General features: G+C 47.7%; 2 protein-coding genes across 4 annotated transcripts; one reads left to right on the top strand and one right to left on the bottom strand.

Annotated features, from left to right (window-relative positions):
- Positions 1-4900: 4900 nt before the first annotated feature.
- Positions 4901-14071, bottom strand: CRYBB1 (crystallin beta B1). Of its 2 annotated transcripts, none has more exons than XM_083419093.1 (6): positions 13889-14071; positions 12759-12912; positions 10745-10863; positions 7909-8041; positions 7593-7738; positions 4901-5271 (listed from the first exon to the last, which is right to left on the bottom strand). In XM_083419093.1, the coding sequence occupies exons 2-6, from the start codon at positions 12891-12893 to the stop codon at positions 5091-5093; spliced, it is 714 nt and encodes a 237-aa protein (XP_083275219.1). In that variant the 5' UTR covers positions 12894-12912; positions 13889-14071; the 3' UTR covers positions 4901-5090. The 2 variants fall into 2 exon arrangements, with proteins under 2 accessions (XP_083275219.1, XP_083275220.1); XM_083419094.1 differs by having other exon boundaries at positions 7593-7735.
- On the top strand, positions 6932-23083 carry CRYBA4 (crystallin beta A4). Of its 2 annotated transcripts, none has more exons than XM_083419096.1 (6): positions 6932-7012; positions 16056-16110; positions 16959-17077; positions 17769-17910; positions 19304-19446; positions 20003-23083. In XM_083419096.1, exons 2-6 carry the CDS (start codon positions 16072-16074, stop codon positions 20148-20150), a joined length of 591 nt encoding a protein of 196 aa, XP_083275222.1. In that variant the 5' UTR covers positions 6932-7012; positions 16056-16071; the 3' UTR covers positions 20151-23083. The 2 variants fall into 2 exon arrangements, with proteins under 2 accessions (XP_083275222.1, XP_083275221.1); XM_083419095.1 differs by lacking the exon at positions 6932-7012 and adding an exon at positions 14880-15178.
- The last annotated feature ends 3124 nt before the right edge of the window (positions 23084-26207 follow it).

Below are 26207 nucleotides of genomic sequence, written 5' to 3'. Positions count from 1 at the left end.
AGATCAATAAAGATCAAGCTTACTAGCTGCTTTGCTTCTCAATATTCTCTGGTTGGCCTCTGTTATTTTCTCCTACCAATAGGGAACCTATGTAAGGACTCTATATGGGCTCTTGGATAACCCATAAGGGAAAAGGGCATATTTTTATTTACAACAGAGTTCATGCTTCAGAAGCCCTTTTCCTTCCCAGAGCTGTGACTTGCTTGGATGAGGAAGGACTGTAGCTTGGTGTGGGTGTCAAACCTGGGAGCTTCTGTGGGAGGCTGCAGCCCAGCCCAGCCCCATCTGAATTGCCTTCAGGCTGCTGCAGAGGACCCACTGGCACCCACAGCCTTGCAGACTTCCAGTCCCAAGCCTTCTTCAGCTACGAAGAGTTAACAGAAAGTATGCTCTGCCCAACAGAGTTTAATTTCTCTTTTCAAAAGGACACAGGAGGCTAAAAGTGTAGCTGGGGGCATACCCTTGAACTTGGAGGCCTTGATTCTGTGTGTGAGAGAGAAAAGAGACTCACTGGGTTGTTCGCTGAGACACAAGTTTGTGGATTAAGGGCCCAAAAACACTTCTGCTGGGCCTAGAAAGCAGCTGTACGAGTGGTTTTGGGCTGCCTGGTGCTTCCTAGGCACGAATCAGAGCAGTTTTCCCCTTGCCCCATGCCTTTCTCAGCGAAAACCTACTCTTTAGCTCTGAACTGGAACAAATAGCAATCTGCAGAAAACCAATATTGCTGTTTGCTTCACTTGAGCTTTAAAAAGCAGGTTTTCACAGGGAAAGCTCTGGAGCAAGAGAAAAAGAGGGAGCAGGGTGCTTGGAAACGGATCTTTAAGACACAGACTTGTGGCTGGAAAGAGCAGGGCAAAAAGTCAGTGTAGATGAGCCCTGAGTTGTAGCATCACAATCTGACCTGAAGGGTAAATACGTACGTACGTAAGTAAATAAATAAATAAATAAATAAATAAATAAATAAATAAATGGTTTGCATCTCAGGCTGATCCCCAAGGACTTTAAATGATCAGGTACTGTACTCTCTTTTCCTTGAAGGAGGGTGAAAGGCCGTTGACCTCAATGCTGGACAAGAAGAAAGTGGTCTTCAGAGGGGCCCCCCAAGGCAACTGGTATTCAGGGTCTGACTGCCTCCTGTACTGCGAAGAGTGCACAGCCTTGTGGCGATTGCCATTCACCAGCGTCTATTCCATGGATTGGTCTATTTCTCTTATGAACCCATTTACGCTGGTGGGCATCACCACAGCTTGCCTGAACCTGACCCTATCTTTGCAGGGGGTGAAGATGAGGGGAGGTTTCAGGTAATCCCCGCCCTGCATAACCAACCACATGATGCGGTGTGCACACAGCACACAAATGGCAATGCCCATCAAGGGGGGGGGGGCTCAAATATTTTATTATGGGGGCCAAAGACCCCTCAGCCCCCAGGAGTTGACTCCATTGGGCAGTTCACAGCCCTATCAGTTATGGTCCCCGGGCTTTTCAAGAGGCCCCTGCAATGAACAAGAGCCAGAGGAGAGCAGGCGCTGGCGACACCCACAGATGCAAGAACTCTTGAGAGTGCTTAAAAGTCAAAAAGACCTCATTCCAGGTAAAGAAACAGCTTGAAAAAGCAGCAGAGCAACAACAACAACAAAGAAATATTTCTCCACATCTATGTGGAACATCTGCAAAGAATAACTGAGGGCATACTACTAATCTTTCAAGCTCCTGGAGATGGAGGCTTTTTCAGCCCAAAACATGCCAGAGCCTGTTCTCCTTGTCTTCTTCCCAGTCTCCTGGGTGAGGTTTGCCAGGGTTTCACTCTGTTTTCCACGTTTTCCTGCGCTCCCTCTTGCTTTCCTTTGCACACAAACAAAGGGGCAGGGATAAAGCAAACAAGTTGTAGGCATCTTTCCACTCTGTGCTTTTCTGTATTGTTTTAAATTGAGAAATTGCATGGGAAGAAGAAGAAGAAGAAGAAGAAGAAGAAGAAGAAGAAGAAGAAGAAGAAGAAGAAATAATAAATAAACTTCCTTTTAGCTCCTGAGCCAAATTCAAGCTTTGTTTGTGGACATTTAAATCCCTAAACAACTGGAGACCCAGATCTCTGCCATGGCTTAGCTGCGGAATCATCATCAGAGGCTCATCCCTCTGAGGGCGTAGAGCCAGTACCTTGCGATGAACCCAAGGAGGAGCCACTTTGCACCCAGGGTGAATTGGGAGGTGAGAGCGATCTGGCTGTGACATCTGTCACCCCATAGATTGCCAGGGTTGATTGGGCTGGGCTGGTTGGCTAGGCGGGTATCCCCTCCCTCCCTGCTCCATCTGCATCCCTCCTGAAGCTGTGTGTTGTTCGATGGAAGAGGACAACCATTCCAGACAGAAGGAGAGTCTTTAGTCAAGGTTTTACGATCACTGCACTCCCCTGCTAAAAGTTCCCAGGGTTTCTGACACTGAGGTTGGACAGGCAGCACCTTAAACACCTGATGCAAACCTGGCCCACATAGAGAAATGCTTGACTTCTCAAGCAAGGACTCCTCAGGAATCAAGGTCTTCTTGGGCTCCAGCTCAGGCACCTGCAGTTCTGGCCTGGAAAAGCTGCTGGAATGGGCCAGCTTAGCCTAGTGGTTACTTCGACTTTACATTTACAGAATCACTAATTGCTTAACAGCAGTTCGATACTCTACGGGCTCTGTCTGGCTTTTTTTTAAAAAAAAGGGGGGGGGGAGAGAAAAAAAGAAAAGCTGCTGGAACAAGGTCTCTGTTGCAGCTCTGCACTCTGCATGCCTTGGATGGCCTCTCTCGGCCATGCCTGACCAGGGACTCCTCTAATCCTGCCTCTCACCTGGCCCTTTGCTTGGACTCCAGTGCCTGCAGGTGAGAGCAGGGCAATGCCCAGCAGACCACCTCCCCTGGTGCAGAGACCCCACCAGATCTTCCAAAGAGACCCAGGAGACTTAGCTGGGCCTTCCACAATTGTCACGAAAGCAGGCCTTCTCCAAGACAGCACCCCCCCCCCCCACTGGGATGCCCTCCTCCCTCTGGCCATTCACAAGGAGGAGACAGACACGGCTCTTAAGAACTTATGTGCTCCTAGATTCACGACACTTTGATTTTAAATTTTAATTCTGTAGACTACTTGGTTTCATTTGTGATATACAGTTGTGTTTTTATCTTCTTGTAACTCATTTGTTAGGTATTGGTTACTGAATTTGTTTGCAATTTTAATTACTATTGTATTTTTATTGCAAGCCACACACGCACACAAAGTAAGTGCACAGATAAAGTTATGGTATTTCTCCATCCGTCTCCACGCACCCCAATAAACACCCACCCACAGGAATCTCATGGAACCAGTGGTGGACCTACATGGTGGAGGCCCTGAAGCTTGAACTGTCATGGGAGCCCCTTCACAACCAGCAAGGTCTGGGTAACCCCTGTCATCATCTTCAAGGGGTTTGTTCTACGACAGATCAGCACTTTTTAATACGGTATATATTGTCATGAACACATCTGCCCCAAGTAGAGAGGCACAGCTTGAGTTAGGAAGCAGCCAGCAGCAGGAAAGCTTGCCTTCCTCTCAGACACCTGGGAGCAGTCGGCTGTCTACCCCCCCCCCCCCGACACTGAAAGGAATGCAGATAAGAGGCTAGCAGAGGGCGGGATGAAGAGAAGCCAACTCGCTGAAGAAGCACAGGCAGGCTCAGAAAAGAAGAGGAGGCAATTAATCCTATGAGCCCAAGGAGTAGACATATGGGAAAGGTATTTGACAGGAAACAAACCCAGAAACGTAAGAGCCATAGGTTCAGGATATTCTGTAGAAGCAGGAAGAACTCCTCAGAAGGGTCAACTGAATTGTAGGGTACGGAAGCTCCGATAGAGCATCTGAGGCTGATTGTTTGTTTTGCAATAAATATTCAAGCTAATTATGACATGTGTGCTGTGTTACCAAGACGGCAACCTGGGCTCCTGACATTACACACACACACACACACACACACACACACACACACAAAAACTACTACTGCATTACAGATTTTGATTAAAATGGTATGGTATATAAATAAATTAATTAAATAATATGGGGGGTGAAAATCAGGGAAATGTTATATACGTACTTAATTTGTTCCGGAGGTCCGTTCTTAACCTGAAACTGTTCTTAACCTGAAGCACCACTTTAGCTAATGGGGCCTCCTGCTGCTGCCGTGCCGCCTGTCAGGGAGAGGCAAACAGGAAAAGATGAAAGGACAGAAACCAGCAGTTATAGAGAGCCTAAAGAGATTATCAGCAGCTTGTCGTCTGACAGTCTGACGTAGAGGGGGAGGAGGATAAGCCTGGGACATGTCATGCTGTACACAGAGGAAGTAAGGGGAGGAGTTTTCACAGACTTGCATGCTGGGTGCGGAAAAGGAGGAAGTAACATTAGAGGGAGCAACTGCACACAAGGGGAAGGAGGCTAATGGAAACGCTGGAGATGTTCAAACGTACGTTTGAACTTTGTCAAATAAATCAATTGTTTGGAACTGGCTGGGAGCCTGGAGTCTTATCTATGGACAGCTGGACAGCACTAAGCCTCTGACACCACCACCGCGTGATTTCTGTTCTGAAGCAAAGTTCTTAACCCGAGGTACTATTTCTGGGTTAGCGGAGTCTGTAACCTGAAGCGTATATAACCTGAAGCATGTGTAACCTGAGGTACCATTGTACATGTGTGATGCACTTTTTAAAGCAATTTTTAAAGCAAAGTGAACTCCAGTCTTTTGGGTCCCCTCCAGGATGGGGGCTCTGAAGCTGAAGCTTCATTCGTTTCATAGAAGATTCGCCCCTGTGGGGAACCATCACAATCCCAGAGCTAAATCCCAATGGGACATGGTAGAAACACACACACACACACACAATTTTTAATCCTCTTCTTGACTATATTTTAGTTTGGATAACTACACAAATTTTGTCCACCAAAGTGCAATGTACAAGGGGAAGGTTCGGTGAACACAAAAGGGGAGCGCTGCTCTTGCTTGTAGCAGGTCCCTCGGGGGGAGGCAGCGTCTTCTCCTCCACCTGCTCCCCCACACTTCTCAGGTTCTCTGCCGGCTGCCCGAGGGGCTCACTCAGTTTGAGGGGCTCCTGGCTGGAAGGAAGCAGCCTTGGGGGGCCCACAGCATGTCACGGATGCGCCGGATGGACTGGATCTGCGGCTGGGAGGCGGCCCACTCATTCCAGTGTGCAAAGTCTCCTCTCTCAAAGAGATACTGGTAACCCCGATAGCCAGGGTACTGGTAGCCCACCCAGCTGTGGGGGGAACAAAGAGAAGGCTGGCATCAGTAAACACAGGAGGAGAAGGTGCCCAGCTATCTCTCACCCAGGGCTCAGCTGCCCAAAGCCAAAGCCACAGGGCAGCCAAGGTAGGGCGGCCTGGCTTTCATAAAAGCCAGTGGTTAAAAAATCATCCCAAAGCAACACGGATCATAGGGATCCAGTCGCAGTTATGGGAGGCTGCGGTCTTCAGGAAGAACTTTCTGAGGGTAAGAACTGTCCGACTGCAGAACAGAGAGCTTTGGAAGGCTGTGGACTCTCCTTCCTTGGGAGTTTTTAATCAGAGGTTGGATGGTCGTCTGTCATGGATGCTTTAGATGAGATTCCTGCCTTGCAGGGGGTTGGACTAGAGGACCCTTGGGGTCCCTTCCAACTCTACCATTCTATGATTCTGTGATTCAGACTTTTCAAAACAGAGAACCACCTTCAGCCCAAACATGCATTTGGGAGGATCCGCTTCTTAGTTTTGTGCTGCCTATTTGTGTGGTGGTGGGGATGCTAGTGCTGCTGTTTTACCCACAAGGAAAGCCCTGCAAGAGAATCAGGCCAAAAGGCAACATCCTGCTTCCTGCAACTGCCAGCCAGGTGCCCATGGGAAGCCCAGAAGCCAAAGCTCTCCCCTGCTTATACCCAGGAACTGATATTCAGAAATAAACTGCTTCTGCACATGGAGGCTCCATCTCACCATCATGATGACTAAGACTAACTGACATAAGGAACTCCCCCTTCTCTTTCCCCAAGTCCCCATTATATAGCTACTTCAGCTATTGACAATCCCTCTTATCTTGCAGTTCCAAAAATTAATGTTGTGTGGGAAGGATTTCCATGGTCTCGCCCAAATCTCCTGCCCATCAATTTCACTGGATGATCCCAAAGTCCTAGCATGATGAGAGAGGGAGGAAAAATCCCACTTTGTGGGAGCAACAGAGGCAGATTCCTCTCCTTAGGGAAATACGCCACCCAAAGCTCATTTGAACACCAGTAATGTAGGATAGGGACGCGGGTGGCGCTGTGGGTAAAACCTCAGTGCCTAGGACTTGCCAATCGTATGGTCGGCGGTTTGAATCCCCACGGCGGGGTGAGCTCCTGTCGTTCGGTCCCAGCTTCTGCCCACCTAGCAGTTTGAAAGCACTCTTAAGTGCAAGTAGATAAATAGGTACTGCTTTATAGCGGGAAAGTAAACGGCGTTTCCGTGTGCTGCGCTGGTGCTGGCCCACCAGAGCAGCTTCATCATGCTGGCCACGTGACCCGGAAGTGTCTCCGGACAGCGCTGGCCCCCGGCCTCTTAAATGAGATGGGCGCACAACCCTAGAGTCGGACACAACTGGCCCGTACGGGCAGGGGTACCTTTACCTTTAATGTAGGATAACCAGCTTCATATAACAAACATGCTTATCCTAATTAATGCATGAAGGGGTTAATGCCATAGAGTAAACTGTCTTGCCAGGCTTAGCTAGGTCACTCCCCCTCACCTTGGGGAAAAGGTAATCAAGCCTATTGTTCACCCTCAGTCTACCTGAGACGCTCAGCATGTAAAGAGATCTGAGCGGCTTGCTCCAAGCTCAGACCTCATGGCTCTTACAAACCACTCTTCAATTCCTATACCGATAATTATTTAGGAACTTTCACCACTGTTACTAAACCAAGTTTTACTGCCTCTGCAACTTTTCCTGAATGCTATATGGAAAAGCACATAAATCTGACCATTGGAGAGTAGGTAAGTAAACTGTTTTTACATACAAACTGTTTTAAACTTACCAAGCATGTGGTCTTTTTCTATGTTGGGGTAAGAGGGGGCTATTTGGGAACTCGCAAGGGTATTTTTTAAAGGTCTAACAGCCTATATTTGCACTGCATATATTGTGATTTTAAATCTCTGCTGGGGTTCTCTCACCAAAGAGTACTTGCCCCAATCCTGGATCTTGGCACCCAGGAAATTCTTTTTATATCTGTTTTTTCCTTGCCACTAAGAAGTGGAGTGCTTAGCATTCGGAACTCACCATTCCCTGACAGGATCTGCGGTTCATGCCAGGGGCTGCAGCCCAAACCCTTTCTTCTCCAGGAGGAATATACGAAGCTACCTTAGACCAAGTCAGAGCATTGGTCCATCGAGCTCAGTACGGCCTACACTGACTGGCAGAGGCCCCCCACAGAGGAAGTCTCTCCCAGCCCTGCCTGGAGATGCTGCCAGGAATTGAACCTGGGGTCTTCTGCACGAGCTACGGAGCTTTCCCAAAGAGAAATGGCATCCATTGATTCAGAGGGAAGCGGTCAGATCCAGGCAGGCTCTAACTTACATTCCACTGGGCACCTTCACGCTGCCCAGACGCCCACAGAAACCGTGGGCCCAGAGGGTTGGCACGTCATCTTCCTGGATCTCCATCTTGTTTCCCCTGAAGTTGGCACTTTCAAAGAGGAGGATCTTCTGCTCTTGGGCCTCCTGCTGCGAGAGAGAGGGGGGGGCATCAACTGCTCCTCTTCCTCACCCCCACAGGTTCCCAGGCCACAGCAAGAGGTGGCAGAATGAGATTGCGAGGGAGGAAGAGGTCTGGGAGGGAGTGGGGGCCCTCAGCAGATGCCCAAAGGCACTACCCTGGCTAGACCTGGACTCACCATTCTCACGGGGCGCAGGGAGCGGAAGCAGTCGCTGCGGCAGCTGCTGGACCAGGTGTCCCATCGCGGGTACTCGCCCTTCTCCAGGATGAACATTTCGCCACGCAAGTTGCACTGCTCAAAGGCCACCCAGCTGAGGGCAGCGTGCAAAGGAAGGTGTGTCCAGAGGACGGAGGACATTGGCAGCCACAAGACAGAAAGATGGAGGGTGACTGGATGCAGCAGAGCACCTGTGACTTGGCAGTCAGCATTTCAAGACAGCAAGGTCCTGGGCGGGGGGCTCCTCCCCTCCCACATGTAGAACCCAGCTGCAGTGGTAGCTAAATCTTCCTTCAGCACTCCAGAGGGCAAGGGCTCTGCTTGGGAGGCAGAGGGCAGCACTGTCTTCCAAGGCTTTAGATCACCCCCCGCCCCCGATTTGCGACCTGATGGCAAAGATCATCAACTTTGGGTGGACCTAGCCCCCTCAGATATTTATGGGGGGGGGCAAAGACCCCTTGGCCCCTGGGAGTTGATTCCTGTGGGGGAGAGTACTGCTGCTATTGCCCTTGTGTCCTGCTTGTGGGTTTCCCAGAAGAGGGTTCTGGCTGGGCAAGATGGTGGGCTAGATCCCCTCATCCAGCTAGAGGGCTCTTCTTAGGTGCTTGAGTTGAGATTCCTGCATTGCAGGGGGTTGGACTAGATGACTCTTGGGGTCCCTTCCAACTGCATTTCTATGATTAGATGCTGATGGGGACCACAAGTGGGTGGTGGGACAACTTTGTGGCATGTGCCACACACCAGCAGGAATACCACCCTCTGTCCCTCCTATTAGCGGATTTAACTTCCATTTCAGTTGACCCTCTCCAGATTTAAAGGTCCATTTCTTCTGCTCTGGAGTCCATCTTCCTGATGTTACATTTGCTGTGACTCATTTTAGCTTTGCTGGGATTCCTTAAGCATTACCGGCAAAAGTAATAATAATTTGTAATAATAATACAGTAGTACCTCGGGTTAAGTACTTAATTCGTTCTGGAGGTCTGTACTTAACCTGAAACTGTTCTTAACCTGAAGCACCACTTTAGCTAATGGGGCCTCCTGCTGCTGCCGCGCCACCAGAGCACGATTTCTGTTCTCATCCTGAAGCAAAGTTCTTAACCTGAACCACTATTTCTGGGTTAGCGGAGTGTGTAACCTGAAGCGTCTGTAACCTGAAGCGTATGTAACCCGAGGTACCACTGTAATTTATTACTTATACCCCACCCATCTGGGCAGGCCTCCCCAGCCACTCCGGACGACTAGTAAACAGTTGAAAGTCAAGGCTGCTGGCTGAAAGCAAAGCATTTTTGCAAATCAGCTCAGCTCAAAACGTGACTAGATTTACTGCAAGCAGAACTACTTTTCAGGTCATAGCTCCCATTCCTTGAACTGTGATATGCCTAAGGAAGCAGAGTAGCCTAGATTAGAATGAGAATGTGTTCTTATAGTTACAGGTAGGTAGCCGTGTTGGTCTGCCGTAGTCGTAACAAAATTTAAAAATTCCTTCCAGTAGCACCTTAGAGACCAACTAAGTTTGTTATTGGTATGAGCTTTTGTGTATCTGAAGAAGCGTGCATGCACACAAAAGCTCATACCAATAACAAACTTAGTTGGTCTCTAAGGTGCTACTGGAAGGAATTTTTTAAAATTTTGTTTCATATATTATGTTAAAAGCTTCCCAGTGTGGCTGGGGCAACTCAGTCAGATGGTCAGGGTATAAGTAAATAATAATAATAATAATAATAATAATAATAATAATAATAATGCCTTTAAAGCATGGCGAAGTGGAGCATCCTCACTCCCACCAGAGGAAGCGATGGCCAGCAACTCTGATGTCTTGGAAAGAGTACGGGAGAGATGGATGGAGGAGAGAGCTGTCAAGGACTTCTGGGCCCCAGGGCTCGGTCTGTTGGAGGCAGTAACACTTCTGAATATCACCAGTCACTGGAAACTGCTGGAAGGAGACTGGTCTTGCACTTGGGCGCTGCTTGTGGGCTTCCCATAATAAGCATCTGGCTTGCTACTATGAAAACAGGATGTTGGACCAGATGGGCCTTGGGCCTGATCCAGCAGGCTCTTCTTCTGGGCTTATGTTTGGAGGTATAAAATGGCTGTAAAAGGGGATTTAGTGCTTGCTTTGGGGGCATCAATTTTTGCTTGCTTTAACCAAAGGCATTCATTTTGTTCTCCCTTTCACTCCCACCTGTAGATTAGCATGCCTCCAAGGCTTCATCCAATTTTGCATGATTACTGTGTATTTAGATGCATAATTCCCAATTGCATTCAAGTGAGTTTACTTCCAGGTTAGTGTGCACAATGGACCCTCTCACCATGAGCTCTTCCCTGCCGCTTCCTCACAAAAAAAGCCTAGGTTGCTGCCATCTGGCACCCACCTATGTGGGAGTAAGCCCTATAAACCACAAAGAGACTTACTTTTGAGCAAACATGTCTACTGAGTAGTAGAATCTGCAGAAAATAGCTTACATGGAGTACTTTATCTCAAGCTGAGATTTCAAGGAGACCCTAACAAGAAAAGGAAGGGGGGTGTATCCAAAGAGCTCATTTGTCAACCCCAACTCTGATTTCATTCATTGACTAGAAACACGAAAACATAGCAGCCTGCCTGGCTCACCTCACATAAAATAGGGGAGACGTCTTATGTTGCTTCCTTGTTTTCTTTCTAGGAGGGTAGACATTTACTTTTTTAAAAAGAAGGAAGAAAGCGAATCACCTGGGACTCCTATTGGCTATGGAGCCTAGCACATCCCCATCTCCAGCACCTGCCTCTCGATAACCCTGTTTGGCTGAGATCACTTACGGTCCAGAGGTTGCCAGGACACTGCGCACCCGCTCAAATCCATGGTCCCCCAGGTTCAGGCATGCGCTGGTGAACTCCATCTGCTTGCCCTGGAAGTTCTCCTGGTCAAACACAATGATCTGAAAGAAGCAATATGAAACGTCTCCTGGGGGCATTGGGGGAGAAGCACAAGCAGCAGTTATTAGAGGATTTGTTTCTTTATTTGCTATGGACATTTGTAGTCTCTCATTCCCTGAAAGGTCCCAGGGCAGGCAGCACATATAGATTAAAGCCCCAGTTTGGCAATGTAACACCAGAACAAAATGCATCAACAGCACAGATGTGATTACAAGAAGATCCAGCCAGAACAGGTAATTTTGCTGCCCCAAATCAAAATATGAACCCTGAGAAGTCTGTGCCACGTCAGACGGGGCCAGCTGCCAGAGGGCTACTTACTGCTCCATTGACACCTTAAGGAATGAGCGCTCAGGGAGGGTGGCTTGAATGTCCAGGGATGCGGCAGAGGTGAGCTCTGGAGCCACATGTACCAGATTAAAATCCTTCAGCAGGGATTAAGGAACAGCATAAATCCAATTTCCATACTTTGTAGCTCACAAACTCCCTGCTGGGTTAATACAAGAACACATGTGTGTTTGCACACATGCATGCACACCCAAACACATATATCCCTGGTGTGCTTGGTGAGGAAATGGCCATGTAGTGAACTTTCTCTGCCGCCCTCTGTTCTTCCTGTGTTTCCGCCACCCAGCTGCCTTATCTTCTTTTATTCCTGTCAGTTGCCAGAGCCCCCTTTCAATTTCCCATTTAATTCAGATTCTGGTAAGATGTTTCGGGGCGCCATGTCCAGGGTTGGTGCCTTTGCCTTACAGAGGAAAGACTAGTATGGTGAAGCTATTTTGTAAGGTTTCTATACAGAAAAAGCAAGCAGAGCATACGGGGAGGTGAATGCCAACCCCTCTGATAAGACAGCAGACCCTGGAGAAAGATGCAGCTCTTTATGATTTTTTGCTTTTCTTTACATCCCACTTTTTCTCCATGGACCTCAAGATAGCTTGCATTCCCCCCATATACACCTTGATCCTCACAAGAACCGAGTGGGCCAGGCTAGGCTGAGAGCCAAACCCCCTCCTGGCAGGCATTGGGTAGGGGGAAGACGTTCTGGGCACAGAAGCAGAGCCTTAGCAGTGGGTTGATTCTGCCCTGGTTTGTTCTGTGATGCCAGCCCACTATTTCTGTCTGAGGGGGGATAAAAGATGACAAGAGCAAGGCGAAGCCAACCAGTATCTTTGTGGTACAAGAAGTTACAGGATTTCAGCAGGAATTGTGGGCTAGGCACTGACCGAAAGTGAAGCAGTGTGGCCAGCCCAAATCTTGTGAGGGTGCAAACAGTATTGGAAATGGGATTGCCCATGGCTCCCCCTGAGCATCGTGAATACAAATCACCCTGCATGCCCCATAGGAAGGATATCTAGAGGGGTCCCCAGGGGTGGAACCTGGGTCCCCCGTGGCCTCCCCAGTCCGAGGGGGGCATGTCATGGGCTCTTCCCCACAGCCGCCTGCTGTTTCTTTCAGGAGGTCAGGTGTGTTTGTCTGGGTGGAGAGAGTGAGCAGCCCTGCATAGGGAAGCTTTTTAAGGTTTCATGTTTCACTATGTTTTGATATATGCTGGAAGCTGCCCGGAGTGGCTGGGGCAGCCCAGTCGGATGGGAGGGAGTACAAATCAATGGTGGTGGTTGTTATCACTTTCCTGAAGCTCTGCTGGCCATTCCATTGCAGCAGAGAGAAAGAGAGCTGCAAGTCTCTCCTCACCATTCTTTCCAGTTCTGGTCTACCAGCCACTGCCCTAACCAAAGGATAGGGACTGGGCTTCCAACAGGGCTCTCTTCCCTTCCCCTCCCAAGACAGGCCCAGACTGGATGCAGCACCGAAGGGACAGCCATGCGCTCTAAGGGATCAGGGCCTCCTCCCCATGTGCTGCCTCTCTGCTCAGAACTGGCACCTTCTCCCAACTCACCCGGAAAGGTTCTGCAGAGGACTCTTCACCCTGGCTGCTGGAATCGGGGGATGAGTTGGTGGATGGGGTGGGACTGTCTTTTTCCTTCCTGTCCATGTCATGGCTGGGAGGGCTGGTTCTTGTGCTTTCGGACATGGCCGTGTCTGGGCAAGACCTGAAATTGTAACACCTGTTCAGTTAGAAAGCACCTCTTCAGGTGCCTACCCTACATATCTGGAGCAGTCTCCTGCCACCTCCTGCCCTTTCCTGCTGACTCCCTCTGGTTTCTCAAAAGAAAAACACTTTTTGCATACTTTTCCACACAACTAATCATAAGCTGCAAATTAAAATACGATTGCTATTGTCCCGGGACACACTTCCTTACTGCAGGAGCATTCTGGTGAAATATGCTGTTACTTCTCTTTCCAATATCTAACTTGTGGGGCAGAGTTTGTTGCTTCCCAAAATTCATCTTGCCCCTTTGGTACTATTCTGTTTTCTACCTCTGCCTTTTGCTGCCAGTTCCTTTCTGCCCTTTCTTCAGGGCAGTGTGTGCTTTTCATCAATGCTCAGAGGAAAGAACCTAGGAAGGGCCTGCCGGATCAGGGCAATGGGGGACCACCTCACGCAGCCTCCTGTTCTCGCAGTGGCCAACCAGAAGCGTCATTGGGAAACCCACAAGCAATGGAGTCCCAGAGCCCTCTGCCCTCCTGTGGTTTCTAGCAACTGGCATTCTGAAGCACAGCTGTCTGCAGCTGGGACACAGCCATGATGGGTGCAGCCATTGATAGCCTTCCCCGCCTCCATGAATCTGCCCGGCACTCTTTCAAAGCCCTCGAGGTTGGTGGCCATCACTGCCTCCTGCGGGAAGAACGACTTTCTGCTCCCTGTCCTGATAACATTTCTTTGATTTGGTCCATCTTCCTGCTGCTCAGATCCTGAGCCATCTTTCCTGCTGCTTGAGGGACTGACGAGAAGGTTTCCATGGTGAAGGAAGTGAGCAAGAAAAGGGCTCTCCCCAGGAAATGAAGGCAGATCTCGTGCCTTGATGGGGTGGGACACACACACAGACACACACACACACACACACGTAGTAGCCAGAAGCCCCCAGATGCCTCCAGGATGCAGGGCACCTTCCCTCCACCTCTTACCTGGGTTGCTGGTGCTTTGTGGTGGAGTGATTGGGCTGGTGTTGTGACTCCCCTGCATTTTATACACTCTCGTTTTATGCCCTAGCCAGGGCAAAGCCCAGGAGGACACAATGGAGATGCTTGGTCATCGGAGTCCTCCTCAAAGGCCACAGTCATCACATCTTGCAATGAGGGCACTCAGCTGGAAAACCACCAGATATCCACCCCAGCCCTGCCCTCTGCTCCACAATACCCACCCACCCCCCACCCCCACCCCCGCCGCCGCCACCACCAGACTGGTCCTCCCTCCCAAGCAGAGCAGTTGCTGATGAAGCAGCTTCCATTGTGGAGCTTGTGAAAAGGCCTTCCTGGGCTGAGGAATATTTTGCAACTCAGTCTGTATGCCAGGCTATAAATAGCATCCCAAGCAGGGCACGCAGCCCCAAGACCACCTACCCAACCTCCAGGCCTCCTGGACCAGCCAAGAGAGCCACGCAGTGAGGGAGACCCAGGTTCAAACCTTCATTGGCACCCTGAGTGGTTCTGAGCAGATCCCCATCCCAGTCTCCCCTTTGTCCCACTCCACAGGGTTGTTGTGGCTTGTCAGTGCCATGAGGGAGGCATCCACAGAAGAACATAGGAAGAGTCCTGCTGGATCAGGCCAAAGGCCCATCTAGTCCACAATCCGCTCCTGCCTACGATCAGTCAGACACCCACAAGGCGGGGGCTGATGGCAACTGGCATTGGAAAAGGTGCCCTTTCGCCAACAGTGGAGGCAGGACAAGCCATCGTGGCTGGTAGCTATTGATAGCCATTTCCTCCATGAATTTGTCTTGCCTCCTTCATAAGAGTTGGTGGCCGTTGCTACTTCCTGTGGGAAGGAGACCCAAAGTTTAACCAGGCATTACTCCGTCTTGCACCTTCCAACATTCAGCTTCACCAGACCGCCCTGCTGGCTTCTAGCATGATATAGGTGGCTTTCTCTTTATCCTCGTCCTCCACCTCACACACCATTTCCCCTTGTTTCTGGGCCAAGCTTAGCATCAGGGAAATAGTAGTTCTGCACACAGGGGCTGCTCTGAACCCCACCATGTGCCCAGTGACTTTTTCCCTGTCTCTAGTTCCTGCCCTGAGAGGAAGAGAGGGAGAGTGACTGTGAGGGGTCGGGCTCTGGATGAGGCCAGCTTGATCCTCTGGGAGACAGTCTTTTGTTCCGGCCTGTGCTGAGTCAGGGCATTTGGGGATGCACAGCAGATATAAAAATCCCTCTGGAGAAGAGCTGATGGGGAGAGTCTGGCTGGAGCTCACCAGGTAAGTGCCGTTGGAAGTCCCATGGGGGGCAGGCAGGCATGGCGCCGTTCGCTTCAACCCTAGAACAGGTTCAGGCAGACTTGGGTACAATCCTGGAACTAGCAACCCCAGGCAATGGGTGTGAATTATTGACTCGAGGAAGGATTGGATGTCATTTTCCGAGGGCAACGTGCCCTGATAGGTGTCAAGGGGAACCATACTCTGCACATGCTCTGTGGCAAACTCATCCGTAAGTGCTGTCTAGTGGTGAAAGAATCTGTCAATGTTGGTTCTCTTAGTTCCTCATTTTTTCCAACCTTAAATTTGGTTCTTCACATTTCTATAACAATTTGAAGGTTGTCCTTTTTTAAATCTTCATGTGTATTCTTAAGCATTTTAGTGCAAATTTCTTCTGCTAAAGATATTTATGTGAACAATTTTGACCAACGTACACATTTTGCAAGCAGTTTGCTCTAATAGAATACAACTGTGTATGCTATTTTCACAAATATATCCATTTTTAATGCACATTTCACCCTAATATTTGAATGTTTGAAAACTTTGGTTGGTTGGAAAACTTCATTGCAAAAACTCATATATGTGCAATTTCAAAGGGTAGGTCTGCATTTGGTTCTCATCTTGTTAAGGAAAGTGTAAATGTGATAAAATGTGGTTTAAATGCGTCCTGAATTGAGTGTCTTCCCTGCCCTAGTCCTGGCTGAAGGCAGGTCCCTTGAGTAATCGCTACTCTTGCCCTTTCCACATGTTTCTCCTTTATCCCAGCTTTTCCATATTGGAAGGATGAGTGGTGTAGCCTGGAAAAGAGGTTTCCAGCGTTAACCTTAGCTCCCCAAGACGTCCTGTAACACCTTTGGCCCTGCGCTTTTCTCCCCTACAGGGAAGCAGAGTCTACCATGAGTCATCACAGCGGAAAAGTCTCTGGACTTTGGAAGGTATGGAGCAATGAGCCATGTGTATAGCAGGGTTGTAGAGGAGTCCCAGGGAACAAACTTTTTTGCAAGGGGGGGGGGCGGTATCAAGAAACTGTGAAGGCAGAGAACAGAAATTTGGGGCAGGTTGCTTGAAACCAATTAACAGAAGCAAATCATGTTATTTATCTTACACTTCCGATCTGCCAGGTGCTTCACTGCATTCATTCTGCTCTCCCCCCAAGTACCCTGTCAGTTAGGTTTGCAGCCGTCCCATTTTGCAGATGGAGAGCTGAGGCTTAGAGTGAGTGAATTCTTCAAGGCTAAACAAGGAGTCCAGGACAGGGAAGGACTTGAGCTCAGATGTTTCTGCACTAAGGAGGGATCATATGGTGTAGTGATTTGGGAGCACTTGGCTCAGGCCTGTGTTCAAATCCCCTCAAAATCTCCCTTCCCCTCCCTCCTACTTCACTGGCTCTTCTGGGGATAAGATGAGGTCATTTGCATTCATGTGCTTCCTCGTGTTTGCTCAGGCAGGCAGGTGCCTCTCCCCAGAGGTGCTGCTTGTGGGGTTGAATGCGGACGCATGCCTTCATATACGACTGTGGCGGGCATTGAGTGTGTGGCTTCTTCCACTCACCCCTGCACTCTGGAGAAGGGGTTCAGGGTCACTTCTGGCTGCTCCTGACCCTTCTCTCGACCAAGCCTTCAACCCTCCAGTGAGGAATGAGAGACCCTCACCCACCACTGCCCCTTCAATCCTGCCCGTCTGAGGGCAGATCTCTGAGCAGCGACAGCAGGTTCTCTGGTGGGCTTTCCTCCCTGCTCCCCCCTCCCCAGGACCCTGAGCCCCCACCCTCGTCTCTTCTCAGATTGTGGCCTGGGACGAGCCCGCCTTCCAGGGCCGGAAGCATGAGTTCACCTCTGAGTGCTACGACATCACATTGTGTGGCTTCGACAATGTCTGCTCAGCCCGCGTTGAGAGCGGCACGTGAGTTGGCTCCCTACTGCTTCCCAGAACTCTTGCCCACTTTCTTGCTTTTCCTGGGACCCCTTCACCCCACTGCCCCTGCCTCGTCCTCACCTTCGCTCTGGTGGTGAATGCCTCGCTCACACGTCGTGAGTGGACCTTGCTGAGCTTCAGAGCCTGGCTCCTTGAGAGCCTGAGTTCCTAGCAGGTGAATCCCTGAGGCTTGCAACCCTAGACCTGCTCAGATGGGGAGTGTTGTGCAGTGGTTAGTGCTGAGCTGGGACGCTGGGAGACCAGGGTTCAAGTCTCTGCTCAGCCACAAGGCTCCGCTGGGTGACCATGGGTCCATCACAGTCTCTCAGCCTAACCTACCTCACAGGGTTGTTGTGAGGATGGTATGGGGAGCGCTTTGGAGGAAAGAAGGAGGAATATAAATGTAGTGAATCAATAAAATAGCTCCAGCTGCCTTGGAGAGTGAATGTGCCCAGGACTATGCTGTGTGCAGCGGGGAGAGAGTGCGCCTAGCCTGTCTTGTGCATTCACGCCAATGTCTGCACACAAACATTCCGGCACCATGCAGGGCACAGCTGGATGATGCTTTTTGAGCCTGCTGGGGCCGGGCTTTGTTTGCAGAATGTTCCTTCCCCCCTCAACCCCCAAGCTAAGCCTGCACCTTCCTGGCTACAGAGGCCCACCTCCTTTCTCCCCACAGGTGGGTCGGCTTTGAGCACCCCGGTTTCCAGGGGCAGCAGTTTGTGCTGGAGCAAGGCGACTACCCCTGCTGGGAAGCCTGGAGCGGAAGCAACGCCTACCATGCCCACCGGCTGAGCTCCTTCCGACCCGTCTCCTGTGCGGTGAGCAACTGGGGTGGGCCAGCAGGAAGCTGCCTGGAGGGAGTTGTAGCCCAGGCTGCCTGAGGGTGGCAGGGTGCCGGCCTTGCATGCAGACGGTCCCAGGCTCAGTCCCTGGCAGCATCTCTAGGGAGGGCCAGCGAAAGACCCTGCCTGAAACCTGCAGAGCCTCTGCCTGCCTGCGCACGCAATACTGAGCAGGCAGACCAAGGTTTAGACTCCAAATTATGTTCCTCGGTGAGAGTAGGGTTGCTCTGCTGAGGAATCATAGAAATGTAGAGTTGGAAGGGGCCCCAAGGGCCATCTAGTCCAACCCCCTGGAATGCAGGAATCTCAGCTAAAGCCTCCATGACAGGTGGCCATACATCCTTTGCTTAGAAACCGCAAAGAAAGGAGAGTCCACCACCTTCCCAGGGAGGCTGTTCCACTGTCAACCAGCTCTTACAGTCAAACAGTTATTCCTGGTGTTTAGTCAGAATCTCCTTTCTTGGAACCTGAAGCCAGGAGTCCAAGTCCTCCCCTCTGACTTGCTAAGCTCAGCTTTTTTATTTTGCTAACAAACTTAAGATGAGCCAGGCGGAATCAGACTCAGGTGGGTCCATCTAGCTGAGCATCCTACATCCTGCAGTGGCTGAGCCAAGGAGCCTACCCAGCAGGTACCTACCCTGAAGGTAGCATCCTCCTCATCTTGTTCAGTCCCAGCAGCTGTTACTCAGAGATAGACAGCTTCTAAACCTGGGGGTTAAGAATGTTGCTTCTCCATGTATTTCCCTCATTCCCTTTGAAAGCCTTCTGGACCAGCAGGCATCACCATGTCTCAGACAGGAGCTAATGGTTGAAGTAAATCACTGAGAAGTCCCTCCTGTGGTCTGCCCTGGGTCTACTGCCAAAGAACTTCATAGCTTTGTGCCAGCAAGCCCACTGGAACCCAGCTGTCGGCCACACTGCCTTAGAGATCACAGGGAAAGTCAAAACCGACCAAGTTTGTCTGGTGGCTTTAGAAACCAAGCCCTGCACTACTGACATCTGGAGAGGCAGGAGGTAGCTCAGCCAAGCCTCTCATCCCTCCAGGAGAAGCGTCAGTAGGAGGAAGCAGCCAGCATCTCCTTGACACAGGAACGCAGCCCTTGGGGTGTCAGTGGGCTGCCGGGCTTTCGTCATTCCTGACTAAGGGCCACACTGGCCTGGCGGGAATTGTTCACATCCAGCATCTGAAGGACTGTAGGTTGCTCACCTGCGCCTTAACAGATTTGGCTCCTTGTCTGTAGAGGTCCAAGAGCTGCAGGACAGACATGGTGGCTGGTATTATTATTGATATTGATATTGTTGTTATTTGCATTTATTAATAATGAGGAGTCCAGGCCAGTGCATAAGATGATGTTTTTGCCCTGCACAGAATCACCGGGAGAGCAAGATGACCATATTTGAGCAGGAAAATTTTATGGGACGCAAAGGGGAGCTGAGTGATGACTACCCATCTCTCAAGGCGATGGGCTGGGGCAGCAATGAGGTGGGGTCCCTCCGTGCAAGTTCTGGAGCGTAAGTACTTTTTTGGGGCCCTGCCAAGTACTCCTCTTCCATTTGTTTCTCAGGGCTGGAACTGAGGGTCACATTTCTCAGGGCGAGTTTCAAAGGAGAACTGAGCTAGCATATTGCAACGTTTTCATGTCCCTGGACTTGTCTTTGGTAGAGAAAGGGCTTCCTCCTCCTTTCTGCAAGGGATTGATTGATTGATAGCAATAGGATGGAGCCAATACGACTTTGCACAAGGCCTGGTGGCCTGGCCTGTGACATTACCTTCTGGTGTTTCTGTGGGCTCTCTGGTCTGAAGAAGGTAGCTCCCTGAACCCAGCAGAGCGGAGGCCTTGCCATTCTTAGGGGCCTCTGCTCCCTAAGAATAAACAGCAGCAGGGAATTCTATGCGGATGAGGATGGTGTGTGGCCTTGCAAAATCAGAGTTTTCTTGCAGCCTCCAAACACCCCCTGCCCTCTGAGCACTTTGAGGGAGTCCTGAGCCCCTGGCTGCCCTGCTCTGTGCTGGCTTGATCTCCCCACATCTCAGCTGATTTCTCCCCCCTCCTTTCTGTCTCCTCAGATGGGTATGCTTCCAGTTCCCTGGGTACCGGGGCTTCCAGTACATCGTGGAGAGCGATTGCCATGGGGGCGAATACAAGCATGTCCGGGAACTGGGATCTCATGCTCAGACCTCCCAGGTGCAATCCATTCGCCGAGTGCAGCACTGAGCAAGCCCCATGCAGCGTCTGCTACTTGCCTGGCCCCTGGGTGGGTCTGCCAAGCCGAGGGTTACTTCATCCTGTGCTCCCCTTGCCATGCGCTGGCACAGTGGAATAATTAACTGCCAGGCCACAGCAAGGATTTTCTCCGATGGTGTGTTGTCAAGTCCATTTGTTTAAACTCTTCTGAATATCTGGCTGTCACAGGCAGAGAGAAAAAGCCAAGGATCTCTACCCATCTAATGTTGTAACCCAAGGCATCTGGAAGGCTCTCAGAAGGCATTGCCTACTCCCACCTCCCCCAAACCCATGAACTCTCAGGAGGCTGCAGTCTCCCTTTCATGCCAGTGGTGTGGCATCTTCCCCAGGGCGCACTTTCCACCCCTATTCCATCACCAGTCCAAGGGAAGTTTCACATATAAGCCAGAGAGATGCCAGCCAGAAATGGCTCTGAAGCAATTATAGGGCTGCTCCCTCAACTCAGACAACTGTCAAATATTCGCAAAGGGGTGGTAGAAGCATTGTGCTGATAAGAGTTTCACTCTTTGGGGTGGCGTGGGGGGTAGGAAAGGGGTGCGTGGGAGGGAAATTTTTCACAGTGAAATTGCTTGGTTTGTGCATGAACTTCACTGCTTTAAGGTCAGATTCCACTGCAGCAATCAGGAGACATTTCCTTCCAAGAGAGATTGGGGTGGGAGTTGGAGATGATCCCTGGGGAATGGCTGAGGGAACTCCATCAGGAAATGAGTGTTGGCTGAAACTGCTAATAAAGTCACCATATTAACGACCGTCTCAATACATTGACCTCAAACTTATTGCTGCCACAAGCATGGATGAATCGGACTGGGGTGCTTGTACAAGAGAAGGGAGGGTCCTGAGCGTGAGGCCTGAATGTGTTCAGAGGCAGTCGACCTGTGAAGAACAGCATGGGCACACTGCACACCATACCTGCTTGGGAGGGGACACAGCAGGAAATAGGATCTCCCATTGTCTTGATCCAGCTGCGGGACTTTTTTTATTATAACATTTTTATTACATTTTCAAGAAAATAACAAAAACAAAAAACACACAATAACAAATACAATAACAACCAAAATATATACAAAACAATATCAAATCGATAAAATGGGATTCTCCGAATCCCGTGACTCCCCTCTCCCCCCACCCACTGCATATCATTTCTACTCCAAATTATTATTATTTACCTCAGATTTTCTGTACTATTTCTAGAATTACAAGTGTTTTTAAAATCCTCCCAACGTATTAACCTGTTTACAATACTTTTGCAAAAGCATAATAAACATTTCCCATTCTTTTTAAAATTTCTTGTCATCTTGATTTGTGAGCTTTCCAGTTAGTTAGTCCAGTAACTTGGTTTGCCAATCTTCTTTGGTTGGGACTGCTTCCTCTTTCCATCTTTGGGCTAACAGTATCCGGGCAGCCGTTGTAGCATACAGAAACTTTTTTTTCTGGTCTTTTGGAATCTCTGCTCCTACAATACCTAATAAAAAGACTTCTGGTTTTTTTTTAACAAAGGTTACTCTAAACACTTATTTCATTTCATTATAAATCATTTCCCAAAAGTTTTTAACCTTCCTACATTCCCACCACAGATATAACGTACCCTCTGTTTCTTTACATTAACAACACTTATTAGATCTTTTTGCTAATTTAACCGGGGTTAGATACCACCGATACATAATTTTCATATAATTCTCTTTCAGCAGAGTACATGCAGTAAATTTCATATCTGTCTTCCAAAGCCTTTCCCAATCCGCCATTAATATATTATGTCCCACATCTTTCGCCCATTTTATCATAACACATTTGACCTGTTCCTCTTTGGTGTCCAACTCCCAAGAGCAGATTGTAGATTTTTGACAGCACTTTTGTACTACCTTCTACTATTTCTCTTTGAAGTCTTGACACTTCATAACTAAATTCTTTCTTTTTATCATTTTAAAGTGTTTCATTTAATTTAAAATATTGTAACCATCTGTTACTTTTTCTCTAACATCTTCAAAATCTTTTAATTTTAATTGGTTGTCCTCATATTCACTTTTTTTCATAGATATTACTTCTAATGGGGAAAGCCACCATGGTGTTTTCTGTTCTTATAGATCTTTGTATTTCTCCCAGACTTAAAGAATCAAGTTTATTATTATATGATTATAAAAACTTTTGTGGCCTTATGATACCATAGATACGCATGACAACCAAATCTATTATCATGACCTTCCAAATCTAAGAAATCAGCATTTGTTAAATTTATCCAACCCAGGATCCAGCAAATGCAAGATGCTTCATAATATAATCTTAAATCCAGTAGAGAGAAACCTCCTCTATCTTTAACATCTATTAATAATTTGTGTTTAATTCTTGGTTTTCCCTCTCTCCAGATAACTCTTGATATGTCTTTTTGCCATTCTTTGAAGCAGCTCACACTGCTTACCACCAGGATTGATTGAAACAAAAACAATGTTTTTGGCAAGATGTTCCTCTTTATCACTGAAATTCTACAAACTCAGCGGTGGAACTCTTCTTAGGATTCCCATTGGGAAGGCCTTTTGTGTCCACTGATATAAACAAAACAAAACAACAAACAATCCAAATCCCACCTCTCCTCCCCTTTCATAGCCCCACCTCTATGCCTATCCTTCTCCTCCACTAAGATCTTCTCCTCATGACCCATACTGATCAACGGCAGTTGGTGCCTTTTAAGCCAGCAGCAAGAGATTTCACAAAGGCTGCTGGGGAGTTCTGTTGCCACCCATCTTGAGTCTGGGCCCCTCCAGCCACTCCTGAGTTGAGGTGCTTCTTCAGACCTTGGAGGCACCTGATCTTCCACCTGCCAGCTTGCAGAGTGTGGGCAGCCCAGTCAGAAAACAGGTCCATTTAGCTTAGTGTTGCCGACACTGGCCGGCAACAATGGCTCTCCAGGGTTTCAGATGCAAAAGGCCAGTCATGTAGGGGAAGGACCAGTTGAGGTTAAAAAGCCAAGCTGTGAGCCAGGAAGCTCCCAGTTCCAATCTTGCAATGGTCCTTCTTCCTTGGAAGTTTTTAAGCAGAGGTTGGACGGCCATCTGTCACGGATGCTTTAGCTGAGATTCCTGCATTGCAGGCGACTAGATGACTCTTGTGGTCCCTTCCAGCTCTACAATTCTATGATTCTATGCTGTTTCCCCAACAATCCCACAAACATTTCAGGACAAATCCTCCTCTTCATCACTGCTGCAATGCCACCTGCCACCTTGGCATTCTGTTAGTTTCGCAGTCTGTTTACTCACCCCTGATAAATTTGTCTTCAGCACTCATGGGGGGGGGTTAGGGGGGTGTATCTTCCCTGGGCTGAATGACATGATTTTGACCCAACCCATTAATTAATAGCTCATTAGGAGCCCAAATTTGTGATAGAAAAGCAGTGGACTTGGCACACTGGCTTAATTTAATGATTTCTTGCATTACTTTGCTAATCATCTTTAGTCTGATTCAATTCATCTCAATGTGACTATGCTAATTTCTTTTTTTAAAAGTTTTTTATTTATACAACAAGAAAGACAAACAAACAAACAAAGAGCATAAATACCAAATTATACACAAATTACAAAAATAACCATAAACACATAATATTCTTAACAGACAATAAAACATCTATTGGTCTTAACACTAAAGACCCGACCTCCCGTCCATTGCATACTTCAAATTCATATTACTTATTGCCAATACACATTTTTTTCTTATAATTAAACTTATTCTCATTAAATCTAATTTCTTATATCTACCTTGCAACTATTACTGAAGTTCCTCGAATGCTGCAACAGAATTTAAACTACTATATTTATTTTTCAGATATTCTTTGAAAGCCTCCCATTTTGAAACAAATTCCTGTTTTGATTTATTCTTTATTTTTTTTGATAAACCATCTAATTCAGCATATTCTGTCAGCTTTTGGATCCAATCTTGAATAGAGGGGATTTCATTACTCTTCCATTTTCCTGCGATCAAAACTCTTGCTGCCGCCGTGGCATATAAAAAGATACCCTTCCTCTTTTGTGGTATATCCAAATCTGTAATTCCCAGGAGGTAGGCCTCTGGTTTTTTATTGAAAGAGATCTTTAGCATTTTTTGCAGCTCTGCATGTATACTCTCCCAGAATACCTGTATTTTCCTACATATCCACCACATATGGAAGAATGTTCCTGAGTCTCCACATCTCCAACAATTACTTGATACATTTTTATACATTTTTGAAAGCTTCCATGGTGTTAGATACCATCGATGTTGCATTTTTTGAAAGTTCTCTCTAATCGTGTAACAATTTGTGAATTTCCAATTGATCTTCCATAAATTTTCCCATTGGGCCATGGTTATTGAGTGGCCAAAATCCTGGGACCACCTCACCATTGCCACTGTTACCTCCTCCTCCTTGACCGTCCAGTCAAGGAGGAGTCGGTAAGTTGTGGAAAGGGTTTTTCTTTTAGAATTTACAAGATCAGATTCGAATCGGGAAATTTCTGTTGAGAACCCCTTTTGTTTGTCAGATTTAAATTTTTCAAATAACTGATGGTATTGGAACCAGCTTTCCTGAGTATTTTTCCGTTTTACTGCTATGGCTTCTACTGGAGAAGTCCACCACGGGATTTTAGGCTCCATCAGGTCTTTATATTTTTCCCATACAGCAAAGAGTGACTTTCTTATTATATGGTTGGTAAAGTTTTTATGAATTTTCGCTTTTCCATATATTAGGTAGGCGTGCCATCCCCAGCAGTTGTCAAAACCTTCCAGGTCCAAGAGGTCCGAATCCTGCAACGTGCACCAATCTTTTAGCCAGGTGAAGCAGGCTGCCTCGTAGTAAAGTTTTAGGTCGGGTAGGGAAAAGCCTCCTCTCTTTTTTATGTCTATTAAGATCAGGTGTTTAATCCTAGGTTTTTTTTCCCTTCCCACAGGAATTTGGAAATTTCTCTTTGCCATATCTTGAGACAACCTGCTTCGCCCAGTATTGGAATCATTTGAAATAAAAAGATTAATTTTGGAAGCACATTCATCTTTATAATGGAAATCCTACCCAGAAATGTTAATTTTAGTTTACTCCAGGTTACAAAGTTTTTTCTAATCTCTAACCAAGTTTTGGTGTAATTATCCTGGAATAAATTTATGTTCTTGGGGGTGATCCAAATACCGAGGTATTTCGCTTTTGATGAGATTTTCAGGCCCAATATTTTTTCTAAATCGTCCTTTTCTTCTGTGGTTACATTTTTAACAAGCATTTTTGTTTTTGTTATATTCAGCTTAAAGCCTGCCACTTCTCCAAATTCTTTAATCAATTCCAGCACTCTTTTCAGACTTTCTTTAGGGTTTTCAGTCATAACGAGTAAATCGTCCGCAAAAGCTTTAATTTTATATGTTTTGTTTCCCAGAGTGATGCCTTTAACAAGCTGATCCTTTCTTATCTGGTTGTTCAAGACTTCCATCACCAAGATAAATATCAGTGGTGACAGTGGGCAGCCCTGTCTGGTTCCCTTGTTTATTTTGCATTCCACAGTAATTCTTCCGTTGATTATCAGTTTTGCATATTGTTCTGTATAGATGGCATTTATTCCTTTACAAATATTTTCTCCCAGTCCAATTTCTTCCATTAATTTTTTCATAAACTTCCAGGACACATTATCAAAAGCTTTTTCAGCATCCACCAACATAATAGCTGCTGGTTTGTCAATTTTACTATCCAAATATTCTAATACATTAATCACACATCTAATGTTGGATTGCATAAATCGTCTGGGAAGAAATCCAGTTTGATCTTTATGAATTATCTCTTTCAGCACCATTTTTAATCTATTTGCAAGAATGTCTGCGAATATTTTGTAATCGTTATTTAACAGTGCAATGGGTCTGTAATTGGCCATGTTTGAGGTATCTGTTCCCTGTTTGTGGATAAGAGTAATAAAGCTATCCTTCCAGATTTTCGGTAGCTTTCCATTTGCCAAAATATTATTCATTAGGTCTTTCATGGGAAGAAATAATGCTTGTTCTAACTTTTTATAGTAAATAGCTGGGAGACCATCT

This window comes from Podarcis tiliguerta (genome assembly GCF_965153285.1).
Source record: "Podarcis tiliguerta genome assembly, chromosome: 16".
NCBI lineage: Eukaryota > Metazoa > Chordata > Lepidosauria > Squamata > Lacertidae > Podarcis > Podarcis tiliguerta.
This window is presented reverse-complemented; position numbering and strand designations above follow the sequence as displayed.

Coding starts and splice junctions, on each gene's coding strand:
- CRYBB1 (XM_083419093.1), bottom strand. CDS start 12,893: ATGTCCGAAAGCACAAGAACCAGCCCTCCCAGCCATGACATGGACAGG. Junction 8,042..10,744: donor GTCCTGGCAACCTCTGGACC/GTAAGTGATCTC, acceptor CGCTGCCCTCAG/CTGGGTGGCCTTTGAGCAGT. Junction 7,739..7,908: donor CCCTGCGCCCCGTGAGAATG/GTGAGTCCAGGT, acceptor TCTCTCTCGCAG/CAGGAGGCCCAAGAGCAGAA.
- CRYBA4 (XM_083419095.1), top strand. CDS start 15,111: ATGCACAGCAGATATAAAAATCCCTCTGGAGAAGAGCTGATGGGGAGA. Junction 17,078..17,768: donor GCCCGCGTTGAGAGCGGCAC/GTGAGTTGGCTC, acceptor TTCTCCCCACAG/GTGGGTCGGCTTTGAGCACC. Junction 19,447..20,002: donor CTCCGTGCAAGTTCTGGAGC/GTAAGTACTTTT, acceptor CTGTCTCCTCAG/ATGGGTATGCTTCCAGTTCC.